Source organism: Chinchilla lanigera, unplaced genomic scaffold (assembly GCF_000276665.1).
Source record: "Chinchilla lanigera isolate Chin_1 unplaced genomic scaffold, ChiLan1.0 scaffold00091, whole genome shotgun sequence".
Taxonomy (NCBI): domain Eukaryota; kingdom Metazoa; phylum Chordata; class Mammalia; order Rodentia; family Chinchillidae; genus Chinchilla; species Chinchilla lanigera.
The window spans coordinates 4,517,146-4,534,809 of record NW_004955492.1 but is presented as its reverse complement, the minus strand read 5'-3'; the positions used below and the strand labels follow the sequence as shown (position 1 = coordinate 4,534,809).

The 17,664-nt window shown below is 42.4% G+C and overlaps 1 protein-coding gene and 1 pseudogene across 5 annotated transcripts in view; one reads left to right on the top strand and one right to left on the bottom strand.

Moving 5' to 3' along the window:
* The window catches only part of Tbce (tubulin folding cofactor E), a 70,422-nt gene that overhangs the window by 38,317 nt on the left and 14,441 nt on the right, over positions 1-17,664 (top strand). For all 5 annotated transcript variants that reach the window (XM_013504678.1, XM_005404947.2, XM_005404946.2 and 2 more), the window contains 4 exons: positions 6,043-6,228; positions 12,539-12,627; positions 15,046-15,145; positions 16,972-17,074. In XM_013504678.1, coding sequence (XP_013360132.1) covers positions 6,043-6,228; positions 12,539-12,627; positions 15,046-15,145; positions 16,972-17,074 — 478 coding nt within the window. The remainder of the gene's footprint in view (positions 1-6,042; positions 6,229-12,538; positions 12,628-15,045; positions 15,146-16,971; positions 17,075-17,664) is intronic.
* LOC102020019 lies at positions 1,934-2,508 on the bottom strand (annotated as a pseudogene).

Here is a 17,664-nt window from a genome sequence, read left to right as displayed (position 1 = left end):
AGTCCCTTGCTATTTTTAAGAAATGTTTCTTTTCATGATTGCTAACTGCAATCCTGTCTTCTATATCTGAGATTCAGTCTTCACATTGGCTCTTTCTGCTGTGTATACTTTCATTGAAATTTTTAATCTGCATATCTGTTTGAATCTGTTTCATGGATTCCATTTCTTTCCTATCATAGGTATTCATGGTTTCCATCATTTTCCCAAGCTCCTCTATTTTTTAAATCTGCTCTAAAATCACTAACCATGTCTTTTATTATGGTCATCATCTCCACTGTTATCTGACAAATCATTTCTGATATGGTTTTTTTTTTCTAGAGGCTCGTTCCTTTGCTTTGTTACTTCCCTACTGTGAATGTGTTAAACATTGTCTTCCTTACTTCATTCAGTTATTTATTTGTATCCTTTCTGAAGTCATTAATCATGTTATAAATCAATCTTTTGAATGGTTTGGCCTTTCATCTACTTTGATATCTTTATATTCTATTATTTTTTTGTTGGTTTGTTTGTTTTGGGTACCAGGAATCAAACTCAGGACCTCATGCTTGCCAGGCAGGTGCTTGTGCCACTGAGCTATATTCCTGGCCCTACATTCAGTTATTGATGAATTATGGACACTTAGAGGAGTCATATTATCATTTTATTTCATACTTCTTGTGATTCTGTATTGAGACTTGTGCATCTTTGGCAATGGATATCTCTTCCACTTTTATTTGAGGGTCTTCCTAGTGTCCAGCCTTCTTTGGAGGGCTTGATCCCCAGCACCTTATCCTTGTGGACTCAGGTTCCCCTTCCTGTACTATGAGCTGGAGTTAATGTTATAATTGCACCATTTTCTTTTATCATCATTATAAATGTCTTTGCTTTGAGCTCTCATAATTTTTTAAAGTCATATAATGTTTGAAAAATAAATTTTCCTGTTTTTTCAAGGTCCTGCTCAAATTCTACTTCTTTGTAGAATGTAGTCTAGATCAGGGATGTGTGTGTGTATGTGTGTGTGTGTGTGTGTGTGCGTGCACACACATGCATAATGTGGGTTCTTTTGTAGGACATAAAATAATATTTCATCCAGGCATGGTGGTGCACACCTATAATCCTAGCACTTGGAGGCTGATGCAGGAGGATTGCCCAGAGTTTGAGGCCAACCTGAGCTACAGAATGAGTTCAAGGCCAGCCTGAACTACATAGTAAGACCCTGTCTCAAAAAAACAAATAAGAACCTTTAAACAAATAAGAACCTTTAAAATCAGGACATAGAATATAATTGCTTTACAAAGAGAATTTGTTACTTTTTTTTTTTTTTGTAATTTAGTCTGGCCTTGAACTCCCAGCAGACCTCCTGCCTCAGTTTCCTAAGTATTGGAATTATAGGTGTGCACCTACTGCACAAAACGTAGAGAAGGAAATATAATCACAGTGCATAACTTGATTCATAAAAAATCTTCAACAGAGGCTGGGGATTTAGCTCAGCGGCAATGTGCCTGCCTGGCAAGTGCAAGGTCGTAAGTTTGGTTCCCGGTACCGGAGAAAAACAAAAAACAAACAAACAAAAAAAATCTTTAACAGCTAAAGTAGGAGTTTATTTTTATAACAAATACCCGGGTTTTGAGCTTCAGCCAATTCCAGACCCCCTGAAAGGATCAGACCTTGTCCAACCAAAATAAAGGGTTCACTGTAACTCATCAAGTTATTTCTGTACCTTGTGCTGGCCTAAAAAAAGGATGCTGCCCTCACTATACAGCAGAGCTGTCTGAACCCCATTTTCAGTGCTATCTGATTCATGAATTGTTCCGTGCTCAAACTATTAGATTTGTCTACAGTTTTTCTTCAAACACATACGAGCACCATAGAGCCCAGAAATACAAAACACTCAGAACTGCACTATTTTTCACCAAATTAGCAGGTATGTATCACCTGTTTTAGCTCATTTATTTCACTGTTCCTTGTTTTGAGTGGCTAGACTGTCCAAAACTTCCATCTTGCCTTTTCTACCTTCTGAATTAGGAAGCTTAATGTTATCCATAGTGGCTTCACAGGCAACACTGCCATGTCATCCTCAGACCATGAACTGTCTTATGAACACTCTTCTGAAGTATCCTTTTCCTCTGAATCTGCCTGATTCATCTCAACTAAGACCACATTCCTTTGTTTAATTTTTCCCGAGGGTCCCATCATATCTTCTGTATTGAAACAACCAGTGAGAGCAGCCCCCATTTCTTAGCTTTTCATTTGCCTGAGCCACAGACGCGAGAAAGTTCTGAACTTGATCTAGTAATGGGCTCTTTTTGATATCTGAACTCTTTGAAGATTAGAGGTTTTTCTAGAATTAGGCTTAGAGTTGATGAGCAACTTATCCCCTATACTGCCTCAGTTGCTGCCTCTGGTCAGCAGCTCTTTGGACCCTGAGATCCCTGACCACTCCCAAGTAGGCAGTAGAGAAGTTGGGCTGGTGCAGGACTCACCATGGACCTCTGTGCCTCCGCAACATGCAGGAAAGGGCGAGAATATGCAGTTTTAAAATTTTCTTTAAAGCCAAGCATGGTGGCACATGCCTGTAATCCGACACTCAGGAGGCTGAGGCAAGAGGGTCACTACAAGTCTGAGGCCAGCCTAGGCTACATAGTGAGTCCAAGGCCAGTCTGAACTACAGGGTCTCACATCATGAGACCCTGTCTGAAAAAAAAAAAAAAATCATTGAGAAGTATAAAGTGATAAAAATAATCCATTTCTGTTGATGACAGAATATTGTGAATACTGCTATGATTTGTTGCCTGGGATTTATGATTAAAGGAAATACTGAATTTTGACTGAAGCTTAATGAAAGTAAGTCTGCCCTGCCTTCAAAACCTATTTCAGCGTTTCAGTTAGCTAGGACAAACCACCTTAGAACATAGCGGCTTAAAATGACCATTTTATTGCTCATGATTCTGTATCTCCCGAGATTTGAACAGGACTTAGGGGAGACATTGGTCTGCTCCTAGTGGTGTTGGCTGGAGGGTCCAAGATGGCTTTATGGGCTGGGGACATGGTGCTAATCGATGATGGGGTGAGAGGCTGGGCCTTCTCTAATACAACCTGCATCTCTCTCTGAGGGCTTTTTCTGGCTTCTTTGAGGGCAAAAGGGGAAAGTCCAAGGCTTCCAAGTTTCAGGCCTCCTTGTTGGCACTGGATGAGCCCAGATTCAAGAGGAAGATAAACAGACTACCTGTTGTTGGGAACAGGTTGCAGAATCCCATTGCCAGAGGTGTGCGGGCCAGGGCCATCTGAGGAAGTGTTCAGCCATAGTGCCCCTTCTGTCGCACAGTTCACATCCTTTCCCCTGCCAAATCCACTCATCCCCATCTTTTGAAACTTGCTCTTTCTGCAATTCATGAAACCCAGGGTGTCATTATCAGAACTAGCCCTGGTGCTCCTTGAATGCAGGTCTTTTGGCGTGGCTGCTCAGCAGGTACTCCTCCATCCGGGGCCCTGAGAAGCGAAGTTACCTGCCTCTATCTCAGTGTGTTTCCTTGTTGTTTGTTGCACTGGAGATCAAACACAGAGTCTCATGTATGGTAGGCAAGTGCTCTACCTCTGAGCTACACCTCAGCCCTTAGTCTGTTTTGTGTTGCTATATCAGAATACCCAAGGTTGGGTGACATATAAAGAAAAGAGAGCCAAGTGTGGTGGCACTTGCCTATAATCCTAGCACTTTGGGAGGCTGAGGCAGGAAGACTGCAATTTCTAGCCCAGCCTGGGCAATGTAGGCACTTAGTAAGACCCTGTTTCAGCATCCTTCGCTGGGGATATAGCTCAGTGTGAAGGGCCTGTGTTCAATCCACAGTACTGCAAACAAATCAAACAGAAGCAGAGATACTTATAATAAGAAAGCCATTTGCACCATTCTTGATGCACAGTAGGATCTCCGAAATGGATAGTGGACCGCAGTCCTTTCTTAGTAGGTGCTATTCCTATAGCACCTTGAAGTGTTGGTGTTTAGTGTGTTTTCTACTTGTCTAAACACCTTTAAAGATAGGAAATCCATATTAATGATAATATAATGTGAAATTTTTACTCACAAATTTTTAAATCATTTTCTGTGTTGCTCCTTCCCATTTTTAAATCAGATTTGAAGTAGTTCACATTTGATAGTCTGCTTGGTAGGTTTGACCCATGTGAAGCCTGCAATCAGCAGGTAGCAGAAGGAAGGTGTGGTGGATGAACTAATGGTCAATTTGTAACACCGAGCTGCACTGAAGCAGTGTGGTTCTGGGTGTGGAAGGCCCACCTGAGGACTGTTGCCAACAGCCTAAAAGGAGAACTAGAGGGGAAGACGGTGTGCTGTTGGTTCTCCTGGAGAAGCTTGTCATGCTGGTTGTACTGACATGAACTCAGCTGTTCTCATCTTTGGAGGAGCTCGGGTCCTTGCTATTGCTGAGGATGGCTGCAGTTCTCTTCAGAGGAGCGCTGGTCCTTACCTTGAGTGTTGCTTCCTGGCTCTGGTGCAGATCCCTCAGCTTGGTGGCACAGATCCTTTATCCCACTGGAACAGACTTTCTAGCTTTCACCACTGATCTCTGGGCCTTCCCAGTGCAGATCTTGATACAGACTTTCTAGCTTTCACCACTGATCTCTGGGCCTTCCCAGTGCAGATCCTTGATACAGACTTGCAAGAGATATTGTCATGAGCTCTACACCTCCAGCTGGACTTGTACAGGACACTGCTGTGAGATCCAGGCCCTCAGCTGGATTCTTTGGGTCTCTAGTATGTAGACAGATCTCCTGCACTCTTCTGTATTTGACTCTTTGGGTGAATATTATAAAATAATCCTATAAATTATGTGTCCTGTATTAAAACTATTATCTATAAACCGTGACTATAACAGAAGGTATCCTGTAACTTCTCCCATACTCCACAGTGTCTGTTCATGGAGGCCAGACCACCAGGCCTGGATTGTTGGACGGCCTCCTCCTGGATGCTGGCCTAACAGTGGCAAGCTTTTGAGCGAGGGTGCGGAAAGGGTACTGGATCACCATAGGGAGGCTGCCAGTCCTTTCTGTCCTCAGCAGTGCCTGCTGCTGCTCCTATAGAGCATGACAGTCTCCTTTCCCTTCTCTGTCCACAGCTGGCCCACAGCTTGTGCTGGCAAGAGGCAGCAAGACACTGTGGCCATCCTGGGACTCCTGCATCCTGCTAAGAGATTATTGCTAGGAGTTGCTATAAAAACTGTAGTTAAAACATTTTCAATTTGTGGAAAGATCTTCCCACAGCTCTGTTTTGTCCCCATATCTAACCTTTTAAAATGTATTTCTGTGGTCTTCTTAAAAAATATTTGTACATAACCCTGCCACCGATGTTTTGATTTTTTTGTGTCCTGTCTGTTTTTTGTGAACATGCAGATTTGATTCTTCTGCCAGTGTATCATGTTTGTGTTCCGTTTTTTTAAAATCTCAACAATACTTTGTAATTTTTTAAGTAGTACAGATAGAATTTTTAAATGACTACATCTATGTGTCTTACTTAATCTCTAACCAGATGGGCATTTTTATGATTTCTAGCATTCCTCAATTATAACACAACTACAGTCATACCTTTGTACTAGAATGATTTGAAACTCTCTGAATTGGATGCTCAACACATTTTTTTTTTTTTTTTGTGCTTTTTTTCCGGTACCAGGAATCGAACTCATGATGTTGCACTTGCCAGGCAAGTGCTGTGCCACTGAGCTAAATCCCTAGCCCCCTCAGCACATTTTATATGAAAATTCTGACCTGGTTCTTACTGCTTGTTTGGTACTTTTTTTTTTTGAGACAGTGCTTTGCCATGTAGACCAAACTAGTCTGGAACTTGTGATCCTCCTGCTTTAGCCTCTTAAATACCGGGATTGGGGCTGGGGATTTAGCTCAGCGGCAAAGCGCCTGCCTAGCAAGTGCAAGGTCGTGAGTTTGGTTCCCGGTACCGGAGAAAAACCAAAAAAACCAAAAAAAAAAAAAAAAAATACCGGGGTTAAAGGCATGAGCCACCACACCCAGCTTAGCAACTTCTGTTTCTCTCTTGTCTAGGCATCCAACAGGAGGATCCTTTATCCGTCCAAACAAGGTAAATTTTGGAGTGGACTTTCTTACTGCAATTAAGAACCGCTATGTGTTAGAAGATGAACCAGAGGATGATGGAAAAGAGCACATTGTTATACTTGGAAACAAACCCGTGGAAACTGTTGGTTTTGACTCTATCACGAAACTGCAGAGGTAAGTTGAGCTGGTAATGGTAAAGCTGACTTTTGCAATGTCATCTAGGTTCAGGATTGAAATTTTCCTGATTGCATATGGATGCTCAGGTCCTTGCTTCCAAACCTTTTTTCCTGTCTGTGAAAACAGTGATTCGAGATCTGAGAAACCCAAGGATCAATGATTCAGGAAGGTTAAAATCTTATTTAGCATAGGGTTGGTAGAGTTTTCTAGATTGGTATCAAAATATTGATTTGTTCAGTGTTAATATTTGCACTATATTTTTATGTATTGACTATCAATAACTAAAGCTGATATTTTGACCCTTTTCTTTTTTTTTTTTTTGTTTTGTTTTTGTTTTTCTCCGGTACCGGGAACTGAACTCACGACCTTGCGCTTGCCAGGCAGGCGCTTTTGCCGCTGAGCTAAATCCCCAGCCCCAACCCTTTTCTATTTCATGCTGACATTTATGTTTGGGTGATAAATTGAGTTTTCACCTTTGCTGTAGAAGAGGGCAGGCACCACCCAGCAGGGAGTGGTCTCTCCTCTGGCTGCACATCTTTATCACTTTGGGAACTTTGGGACCTATAGAATCCTGGGTCCCTAGGACCTACTGAATCAGACTCCTATACCTCCTGAGTCAGAATTTTAGCATGTGTGACCTAGGAATTTGCTTTTAAGTGCCCCAGTGTGAAGGGCACTAAAGAATGCCTTTTAATGGTGGTGCATCAGATGTTCTCCTCTTCATAAAAGTGCACTATGGTGGCCTGCAGACATGCTTCCTGCACATGTCTGCATCAGGGAGAGTGGAGCTGATATTTGCACATACTCAGCTGCAACTGCTGAGCACCCCCTCAGCTGTAGGGGACTTAGTGCTGTTGACGGTTGAGTGGATGAGGTATCCATGTATAGGGACTCCTGGTGGTCATTGTGGGGTAGAGATTTGCAGCCGTTTGGCATAGGCCTGTAATTTCTTTCAATTTCCAAAATAAAAGAATTAAGCTGCAGTTCTGTTCAAAGTAAATGTCTTAGACATCTTTTGTCGTCGTTGTCGTCGTCGTCGTCGTCGTCGTCGTCGTCGTCGTCGTCGTACTTAGGATTTAACATAATAATTATAGTATACTGAGGCAGTGTTGAATAAATTTCTCATTTTTAGCATACCTAGTCCTCATTTTAAAAAATTGCAGGCTGGGTGAGGTAATGCACACCTGTAATCCCAGGTGATGCAGGAGAATTACCAAGAGTTTGAGGCCAGCCTGACTACATAGTAAGTTCAACGCCAGCCTTAACTACACAGTGAGACCCTGTCTCAAAACCACCAAAAAATTCAAAGAGCAAGCTTTTTAAAAAAGCAACCTATATTTTATTTTATTTTAATTTTTTTTGGTACCAGGAGTTGAACTTACAACCTCACGCTTGCCAGGCAGGCACTGGGCTGCTGAGCTAAATACCAGACCCCTTGACTATATTTTAGTTACAAAACAGTATACTTTTATTTTTGAGAATTTAGAAAATACAGATTGAACAGCAGGCAATCACCACCTCTCCCTAGAAGCGTTTATTTTCACTCTTTCTCATACTGACTTATTTGGATTTAAATATGCTTCCATAATTTTAGAGCTTTTTGTTTAGTTTTTCTATTTAAAATGAACATATTTAAATTTCTTTTACCAAAAGAGGCACATTTTATCTTTTTCTTCTTTTCCTTTCCTTTTTTTTTCTTTTTTGTGATGCTGCAGACATTTTGCTTTAATTGGTTAATTTTTTCAGAGAATACTATGGGCCTATGAATATTAACAAATTATGAACAGATTTTTTTCCCCGTAGTTTAAGAATGACCACATAATTTTTCCTGATGAAAGATCCTAAGACTTGAATATCATTGCATTTAATAATTAGCTAGGACCTATTTTGATTGAAAAGGTAAAATGGTAGAGATTCTGGAACAGTCTCTTATATTGGCTACATACAGGTTAGTAAATTAAGAAATTTGGAGACAGCTTGGTGGAATGAACCAATTTGAGTCATACAGGCCTGGTTCTGATGGCAGCCAGACCTTTTCTGGCTCTGACAAAGTTAGGGAAGGTTAATTGTCATTCTTTTTTTAATTTTTAAGAAATTTTTAAAAATTATTTCTAAGCCTCAGTTTACATATTCATACAGTGAGACCTAGTGTTAGTCTGCTGAGATCGTGCAGTTAGTGATAACTGTTATTGTTAGTTATTGAAATCCGTACTTTAAGCCACTGTCTTATCCCCTTAATAATATTAATCTGACCAGCTTTTATGTACCATTCAAATACATAAAAATAAAGGAATCAAGAGCAGTTAAGAACCATCATGTGTAGTTTTTCTTGGAGATGGCTTTGTCTCTGGAGTGATGCTTGTATAGTGCTGCGACCTGCATAGCTCTTGATGGTCCTGGGGAAAAACGGTAAGGGGATGAAGAAAATAAGGCAAGAGACAGAGCTGAGGTCAGGTGGAGTTCTCTCTCTCTTGATGGGAGGAGAAGAACTGCCCAAGCACTGTAGGGGCATTTATTTACACTCTTTATAAAGTTAGTGTCACACACACAGAGTGGCCTAGCAACTAAAGACTGGAATTGTCTCGAGCAAGATGTTTTCCTAGGACCAGAAGTATTTCCAACTTCAGCCACTCCCTATAGTATAGAAACCTGTGCCCCAAGCTCTCGGCCAAGTTGTCCCAGCACAGCATATTTTAAATTTTAGAAGGAACTGGTGTCATGTCCCTAAAAAGCTTTGTTTGGAGTAGTTACTGTGATTAAAAAGCAAGTATCTGCTGGAAATCACTGTGGACAGAAAATAGAGATGGTGATGTCCAATCAGATTCCAGGCTGTGGGAAGTTGTGCAAGCCCACCAGTCACTAAGCTGAGAGGACACAAGTCATGGTGATATGATCAGGCCACCAGTCACTAAGCTGAGAGGATGCAAGTCATCATGATATGATCAGGCCCCAGCCATGTCATTGAAACAGTGAGGTATTTGTTTTGGCCTAAGGGCACCATAAAATATGAAACTGTAAAGGCCCAGTGACCTGAGGGAGTGAGGAAACCTCTACCCCAGGACTCTGCTGCTCTCCTTTCCTCCTTTCTGATAACTGTGACCACTCATGGCCTGCATTTTGATCTTACTGTTTGCCCCAAGTGTTATCAGTTTTATGTTTGTTTCTATAAATACTAATAAAGTGAATTAATATATCCCCAGGTAGTACTTTGAGAGCTTCTCAAATATTAGCTCACTAAATTATTGTAGTGTTTTAAAAATTATAGTAAAATAACATAAACTTTACCATCTTAACAATTTATAAGAATACAGTTCAGTAGTGTTAATGATACTCACACTGTGTAACCAACCCCAGAGTTTTTCATCACCCCAAACTGGAACTGTGTCTCCATTAAACCCCCACCCCTCATTTCCCTCTACCCTAATCTCTGGCAGCTACCTGCTGTACTTTCTCTAAGAGTTTGCTTATTCTAGAAACCTCCAGTAAATGGAATCATACAGTATTTGTCTTTTTTTTTTCTTTCTGGAGCTGGGGATTGACTCAGGCCTCACACATGCTAGGCAAGCACTCTGCCACTAAGCTACTTCACAACTCTTTATTTTATTTTGTGACAGGATCCTGCTAAGTTGCTCAGGCTGACCTTGAACTTATGATCCTCCTAATTAACTGGAATTATAGGTGCACTCAGCTCTGTATATGTTTTTTCATGTCTGTCTTATTTCACTTAGCATATAATGTCCTCAAGTTTTAGCTATGCTGTATCATGTATTAGAGTATCCTTTTTTAAGGCTGAATAATATTCCACTGAATGTATATACTATGTTTTTAGGGTTTTTTTCCACTTTCATCTGCCCATAGATACTTGAGTAGTTTCTGCTCTTTGGCTGTAGTGAACTTCAGTGTATACAGTAGTATCTTAACATCACATAATCTGAGGCATAGAGATTTAGTTAACTTGTCAAATGCCAAAGGATTTAACCCAAGTGCAGTAGTCTGGATCCAGATTCTGTGTTCTTAAACATTATAATATGTAGATTCTTTTCTTTTCTTTCTTTCTTTTTTTCTTTTTGAATCAGGGTGTCACTGTGCAGTTCAGGCTGGCCTTGAGCTCACATTATAGCCCAGGCTGGTCTTGAACTCACAATGATCCTCCTGCCTCCACCTCCCCAGTGCTGGGATTACAGGCATGCACCACCACACCCGGCTGTAGGTTCTTTTAATGAATAGAAAACACAGATTGTCAGTACTTCAAAAATGGGTGTTGTCCATCTCACTCCAGAAAGAATGGCTATTGTCAAGAAATCAACCAATAGCAAATGCTGGCAAGGATGTGGGGAAAAAGGAACCATTCTCCACTGTTGGTGGGAGTGTAGAATGATGCAACCACTATGGAAATCAGTGTGGAGATTCCTCAAAAAAATAGGACTAGAGGTCTCAATGGACCCAGCTATTCCCCTTGTGTCTTCTCAAAAGAATTAAAAGCATCGTACCACAGCAATATATGCGCACCCATGTCTATAGCAGCACAGTTTATAATAGCTAGATCTTGGAAACAACCCAAATGCCCATCAGCAGATGGATGGATAAAAAAGCTGTGGGTTTTTTTACACAGTGGACTCTTCTGCCATAAAGGATAAACTTGAGACATTTCTAGCTAAATGGATGCACCTTGAGACCATATTCTTAAATAAAATAAATATGACATGTGTAAATACCACATTGTTTCTGTGGTGTGAGAAACCAAAAGTGTAAATAAGGACCAAAATGTATAATAGATTTGTGAAATAGGAAGAGAATATTCAAACAGAAAGGGCATCAAGGGGAAGGGGGTAAAAAGGAAAGAAGGGAAAAGAAAAAATGACGAGAAAAGAAGGAAAAAAGGAAACAAAGCTTTTATAAATTAGGAGGGGAAGAGCAGTTGAAAGGAAGGTAGGAGATGGGAAAAAAAGAATCAAGTTATATCATGTACCAGTGCAGATTCCCTATGATGAATGTGATCATTATGTTTACCTAAAATATATCAATAAACATAGTTAATTAAGCCAGGTGTGGTAGCACATGCCTGTAATCCCAGCACTCAGGAGGCTAAGGCAGGAGGATCACTGCAAATTTGAGGCCAGTCTGGGCTAAAAAGTGAACTGAAGGCCAGCCTGAACTGCATAGTGAGACCCTGTCTCAGAAAAAAACAAGAAAAACCCCATAGTTAATAAAAAAAAAAAAAAAAGGCTGTTTTAACTAGGTGCAGTGGTACATGTCTGTGATCCTATCTACTGGAAGGCTGAGGCAAGAGAGGGGTGAGTTCAAGATTAACCTGGGCTGGCTGGGCGTGGTGGCACACGCCTGTAATCCCAGCACCCGGGAGGCTGAGGCTGGAGGATCATTGCAAGTTCGAGGCCAGCCTGGGTACAAAGTGAGCTCAAGGCCAGCCTGAACTGCATAGTGAGACCCTGTCTCGAAAAAACCAAAAAAAAAAAAAAAAAAAAAAAAAAATTAGTCTGGGCAACTTAGAGAACTTTTTTAAAATAAAAAGGCTATAGAGAGTATTAGTGAAATTGCATCTCTGTACTCTCTGGGATGGATCCCAAGAGAATCTGCCAGTTACTTCAGCACTGTTGGGAGTGATCCAGACGTTAACTGAAGAGCCAGTAAATTAGTAATGGTCTATTTACATACTAAAAAACTATCAGGTGTGTAAATGTTCTGGAACCTCATGTGTCAGTAGAGCTCAGCCTAACTGCTGAACAGTATAGTGTTATGGGAAAAAAGTAAGTTGCACAGTCAGCATGGCCGAGCGGTCTAAGGCCAGTAAGTTGCAAGAGGTTCTACATAGTAGAACAGCATTTATATCAAGTTTCATTATACACAAAAATGCTATAATTGTTTAGGGACATGGAAATATATAGAGGAGATACTAGGAAAGATTTAGGTCTGGGATTGTAGCTCAGTGGTGGGTAGAATGCTCTCCCTGCGTGTGTGAGGTTTCATCCCCAGCACTGCAGGAAGAAAGGGAAAGTTAGGGTTAGATAAACATCTAGTTTCCCCTGGGGAGTGGGGGAGGAGGAGAGGAGTGTGTTATGGACAGGGACACAGGAGTACTTACATCTGGCATGTTTTCAATTTTTTTGTAACGCGGGTAGTGGCTACTAGTATTTATATTCATTTTCAGTGAATATTTACTAGTATTTCATATTTACTAGTATTTATATTTATTTTCAGTACCTTTTTGTGTGTCTGAAATGCTTGTTTTGAAAAGACCAATGGGCAGTGTCTGTGCTTATGTGAACTGTGAACTCTCTTCTTCCTGCAGCCAGCTGAGCAAACTGAAAGACATTTCTCTGAAGAGCTGTGCGGTGAGTTGTGCTGGTGAAAAAGGAGCAATCGCCAAAGCGTGTCAGAGTATCCTTTTCATGACAGCTGGTTGCTGGGCCCTGACTGGTTTGATACCTGTGCCAGACGATGCTGGCTATGCCCCCACTGTCCATTCTCCCTGATTTTCTACCTAAGCACCACTCAGCTTCACGTGGGGCGGTCACCCTGGCTGTCAGATGTAAGGTGAAAGTTCTAGCAAAGGAACATACTGGGTAGGCAGTGGCCTTTTGCCTTTGCCCCCTCAGCCACTGGGAGCAGGTGGTGCATCCAGAGCTTTAGCAGCTCCCTTGCAGTCAAGTCTGAGCAAAGCTGTGCGGTGAGGCTGGGATGACAGAAGCACAGACAGGGAGCCCACAGCCTGGAGGCCACTGTGCCAGCCTGGCCTGCCTTCTCACCAGCTTCTGTGAGAAGCAGCAGCACTGGTTCTGGCTTCATGTTCCTTGCCATCTGCTGCTTTTATGCCCACAACTAAAAACATAGCTGCTAAGTTAAAACAGTCCCAGCGAGAAGTCAAATAGACTTTTCTGAATTTTAAAGGTCTTTTTCCAGTTCTCTAAGTCTGGCTAATTTCTAAATAATAATTTATGCAAAAGGTAGCATTTTATAGTCAGTTTTATAATCCTGCTGTCCTGGTTACTTTGCTCTCGTTGCTGAGACAAAATACCTGAGGCCTAAAATTAAAGAAGGAAAGGTTTATTTCGCTGACAGATTGTGCAGGTTTCAGTCCATACTTGGCTGGCTCCAAGGCAGAGGGTGGAAAATAGCAAAAGCAGCAAAAAGCAAAAGGGAGGAGTGGCAGCAAGCAGCCTCTTTCTCTCCCTTACATATGCAAGCTACCGCCCCAGGGTGGGTGTAGCACTCACATGCATAATCCCCGCATTGGATCGTGGATCAATCATAAACTCCAAAAGCCTGCCCCATGACTGCATGAGGCTTTGGGAGGACGCCCAGACAGAAACCCTATCACCTGCTGTGTAGACTTCCTGCCTTCTCTGATTCTCCTCAGTTTATAGTCCAAATCTGCAGCAGAGTGACTTTTTCTGTTTGTCTTTTTGAGACAGGGTCTCACTGTGCAGTTCAGGCTGGCTTTGCACTCTCTATGTAGCCTAGCTTGGCTTTGAACTTGTGGCAGTCCTCCTGTGTCAACCCCCTGCGTGCTGGGATTGCAGGTGTGCCCCGCCACACCCAGCTTTTTTTCTTTATTTTTTCAGACAGTCTTACTCTATAGTTCTTGCTGGCCTCGAGTGCACTGTGTTGCCCAGCCTGGCCTTAAACCTGTGGTGATCCTTCTGCCTCAGCCTTCTGAAGGCTGGGATTATAAACATGCAGTATCACACCTGGCTTGAGTGACTTTTTAAAACCCCAGGACAGATCCCATTGCTTTGCTCCAAACCTTTAAGTGCTTCCTGCTTCAGCTGGAGCTGAGCAAAAACTTGGAAATGCCCTTCAGGTCCCTTTGTGACACTGATCTGCCCCTCAACAGCCTTTGTAACCTCCTTTCTGGCACTCAAGCCCCATCTGCACCACGTACAAACCCCTTGCTGTGAGCCTGCTCTGTCTCTGAGCAGGCGCCTATTGTGGAAACACTGGAGACATTGCTCACCGACCATCTTTTGCCCACCTAGACGTTGCTTTGCATGCTGCTGCCCTCCTGGCTCTCAGTAATTCCTTGAGGGATAGAGGAGAGAACTGAGTAATAGCCACACATATCGTTGTAGAGCATAAGGTCCCCTTCAGCTGGTCCAGCCCTGCTCCAAGCTGCAACTCTGTCCCTCAGCAAGGCTTTGCTGAGCAGGGCCCCTTGCTGATGGCACAGCCACTGCTCCCAGCCTCCGGTTACACTGGGAAATCAGCTCTGCTGCCTGGCTCCTTGCATGCCCACCTCTGAATCCTTGGGCCAGGAACAGTGGGCAGCGTACTCTGCTTCCGGGCCATCTAGGACCCTCCGATTCACTGTTCTTGGCACTTCCAAGCCTGTGTCCCAGCTGCCCTGTCCTGTCCCCCGGATGGTGTGTGTCTGGGGATTCCCAGGGACATGGTAAGACCACTGCAAGAGAGGGGCTGCGCTTGCTGGAGGCTTGCAGCTGCTCTGTCACACTGAGGGCAAGGCCTCCAAGTCCTCCATAGATGCTGCATGAATTAGTCACAATCATGGATTCTTCCCCCCTCCTTTTTGGTGCATAATGCTGTAATTATGATACTTGGTTGATTGCCTATAGGTGATTATCTCAAGTTTTGACTATATGACAAAAGTTTTAGTTTTTGAGTGAACAGTTGGATAATTTAAAAGATAAAAAGTGTTACGTACTTACAAAAATATTTCAAGTGGAATAAGAGACTATAAAGTAAAAAGTTAAAGGTCCCACAGTTCAGAATTAAGAGGTAATTATTTTTACATCTTTTATGAATCTTTTGAAATTACTGTTTCTTAACATGTCCTTTTAGATTTGAGAGTAATAGATTTATCCAAAAATCTGTTGTCATCCTGGGATGAAGTGATCTATATCGCCGATCAGCTCAAGCACCTAGAGGTTCTGAATCTGAGGTACGGAACCTTGGTTGCCTTATTGTCACAAACCATGAAGCTGCTAGTCTCCTAGCCCATGCCAACATCTCAGTGGAAACGAGGCAGGTAAAACAAAGCCAAAGGCCACTGCTGGGTAGAGGCTTTGTTCTACGCAGGTTTGATTTTGGCTCACTTGAATTTACCTAAGAGTAACTCACTCTTTTTTCCCCTCTTTTTTTTTTTTTTGTACTGGGGATTGTGAACCTATGGCTTTCACACTGACCCACATCCCCAATCCTTTTTTATTTTTTATTTTGAGACAGAGTTTCACTCAGGTGCTCAGGTGGGACTCCAATTAGGAACCCTCCTGCCTCGCCTCCCTCACTGCTGGAATTACAAGCGTGTGTCACCATGCCCATCTAATTAATTTATTCTTAATGGGCACATGAGGTGACTCATTAATAAGTGTTTTGTCTTTCTTGATTGGTGGAAGGTGAGGTAGGGTAGATGTATTGAGCTGGAAGATCTTTAGGCTTCTCGTAAGCCTGACCATAAAGGATGGAACACTGGGCAGTCATGATGTGCAGCTGGGGAGTAGAAGAGAGGTGATATAAAAGTGCTTGTTCCGTTGGAAGCTTCTAGTATTTGATTGCTTTAGGAATGAGTAGTTTCAGTAGGATACTGTTTCATTCTGTTTTGATAAAGATTTTTCACTTTCTATACCTTACTAATGTTTTAATTTTCCAGGCCTTGCTGAGAAAGGAACCCAGGCCTCCTCCCACACTGGGCAGGTGCTGCCAGGGCTACATTCCCACTTCCCCATCACTCTCTTTTTTGTTGTTTGTTTAAAGAGACAGGGTCTCATTGTGTAGCCCAGGCTGGCCTGGAACTCACAACCCTCCCGCCTCTGACTCCTTAGTGCTGGGATTATAAGTGAGCATCTGTGTCCAGCCTCCTCTCACTTTGGAACCAGCTTTTCATATATGGTTGGACTGTATCTGGCGAAGTCAGACACAGTGGAGCAAGTAGTCAGGCCCTCCATAGAGAAATGGGTATAATATGATGTTTTCCCTTCTGTAAATATTGGTGCTTTTTTTCCACATTGAGAAGTGAACTCAGTTGCACTGAACTACATCACCAGCCCATTATTATTACTATTACTATTATTATTATTATTTTGACATTGTCTTGCTTGGTTACCTGGGCTACCTCAAACTTGCAGTCCTCCTGCCTCAGTGTCCCAGAATGCTGGGATTAAAGATGTGTACAACCATGCCTGGCTGGGCTAATGTTTTGTCTTGTTTTTGAAAGTGTCTTGCTATATACTGCAGGCTGGCCTTGAACTCACTACGTAACCCAGGCTGACCTCAAACTCACAATGATCCTCGTGCCTCAGCCTCCCAAGTGCTGGGGATTACAGTTGTTTACCAGCATACCTGGCTAAAAGATACAGTACTTAAAAACAAAAGCATACCTTCTGAGATGAGGCTTTTGAGAGAGATTTTAAAAACCAGTCACTTATCTCATACATCTTAATAGCACAAGGGCAGACTCCCGTATTAAGGAAGCAGAATTCTAGCCCTGATCTAGCATGTGGGTAAGACTTGGTGAAGTTCATTTTGGTACATTCAGCCCTGTAGCGAGTGAAGCCAGACACCTACAGCCCCACTCTGCTGCCCACATAGCACCTTTTACATCTGCTGTCAAAGGTTGTATGTTGCAAATATTAAAAAGCAGCTAGCCTTGACTCACTTTGTTTTTGACAGAATTTCATTTTAAGGTTGAAACAAACCCGACCCCCCAGCTGTTGCTTTCAGTGACTTGGCTGGGCCTATTGTACAGCAATCTCTCCTCTTTCTATACAGTGACAATAAACTGAGGTTTCCTTCTGCTTCACCATCTGTAACTGGAGCATTTTCTACACTCAAGGTTTTAGTCCTCAACCGAACAGGAATAACATGGGCAGAGGTAATCATATTTCTTTGCTTTATTACATAGTAATAAGCAATTTAAAATGTTTTACTTTAATAGGGAATTAAAGCACAAGTGTGGCCTCATTTTAATCATGCTATTATCCAAGTAATAGGAGTTTTTAATCTGCCTTCCAGAGAGGAGTAAAGAAGTCATTGTAATGAGGGAGAATTTTATATCTAGGAGTCCAGGTTCTTGCCAGTCTCCCCTGCCCCTCCTGCTCTCCTAAAGCAGCGGGAAAGGAGTCCACTTCCCCAGGCTGCTGCAGGCACCCCCAGGGCGCCAGCCCCACTGCTCCTCTGGACAACTGGGCTCAGAAGTGGACCTGAGTCTGTGGTACCCGATTTAAGAACAAGTTCCGTTCTGGGAGCACATTCACACGTTGGATGCGTTTGTAAGTCTGACAGAGTGAGTCTCAGGTAAAGATGCACCCTGATCTTCAAATACTTTCAGATTTTTCAGAATAAGCATTAAATGGAGTAGGACTTGATGCTGATGCTGATCCTATATCCACACATGGAGAAGTTTCTCCATCTCCTTGATCACTTTACCATGCTTTTTGGATATTATTGGGTTTTGATTTTTTT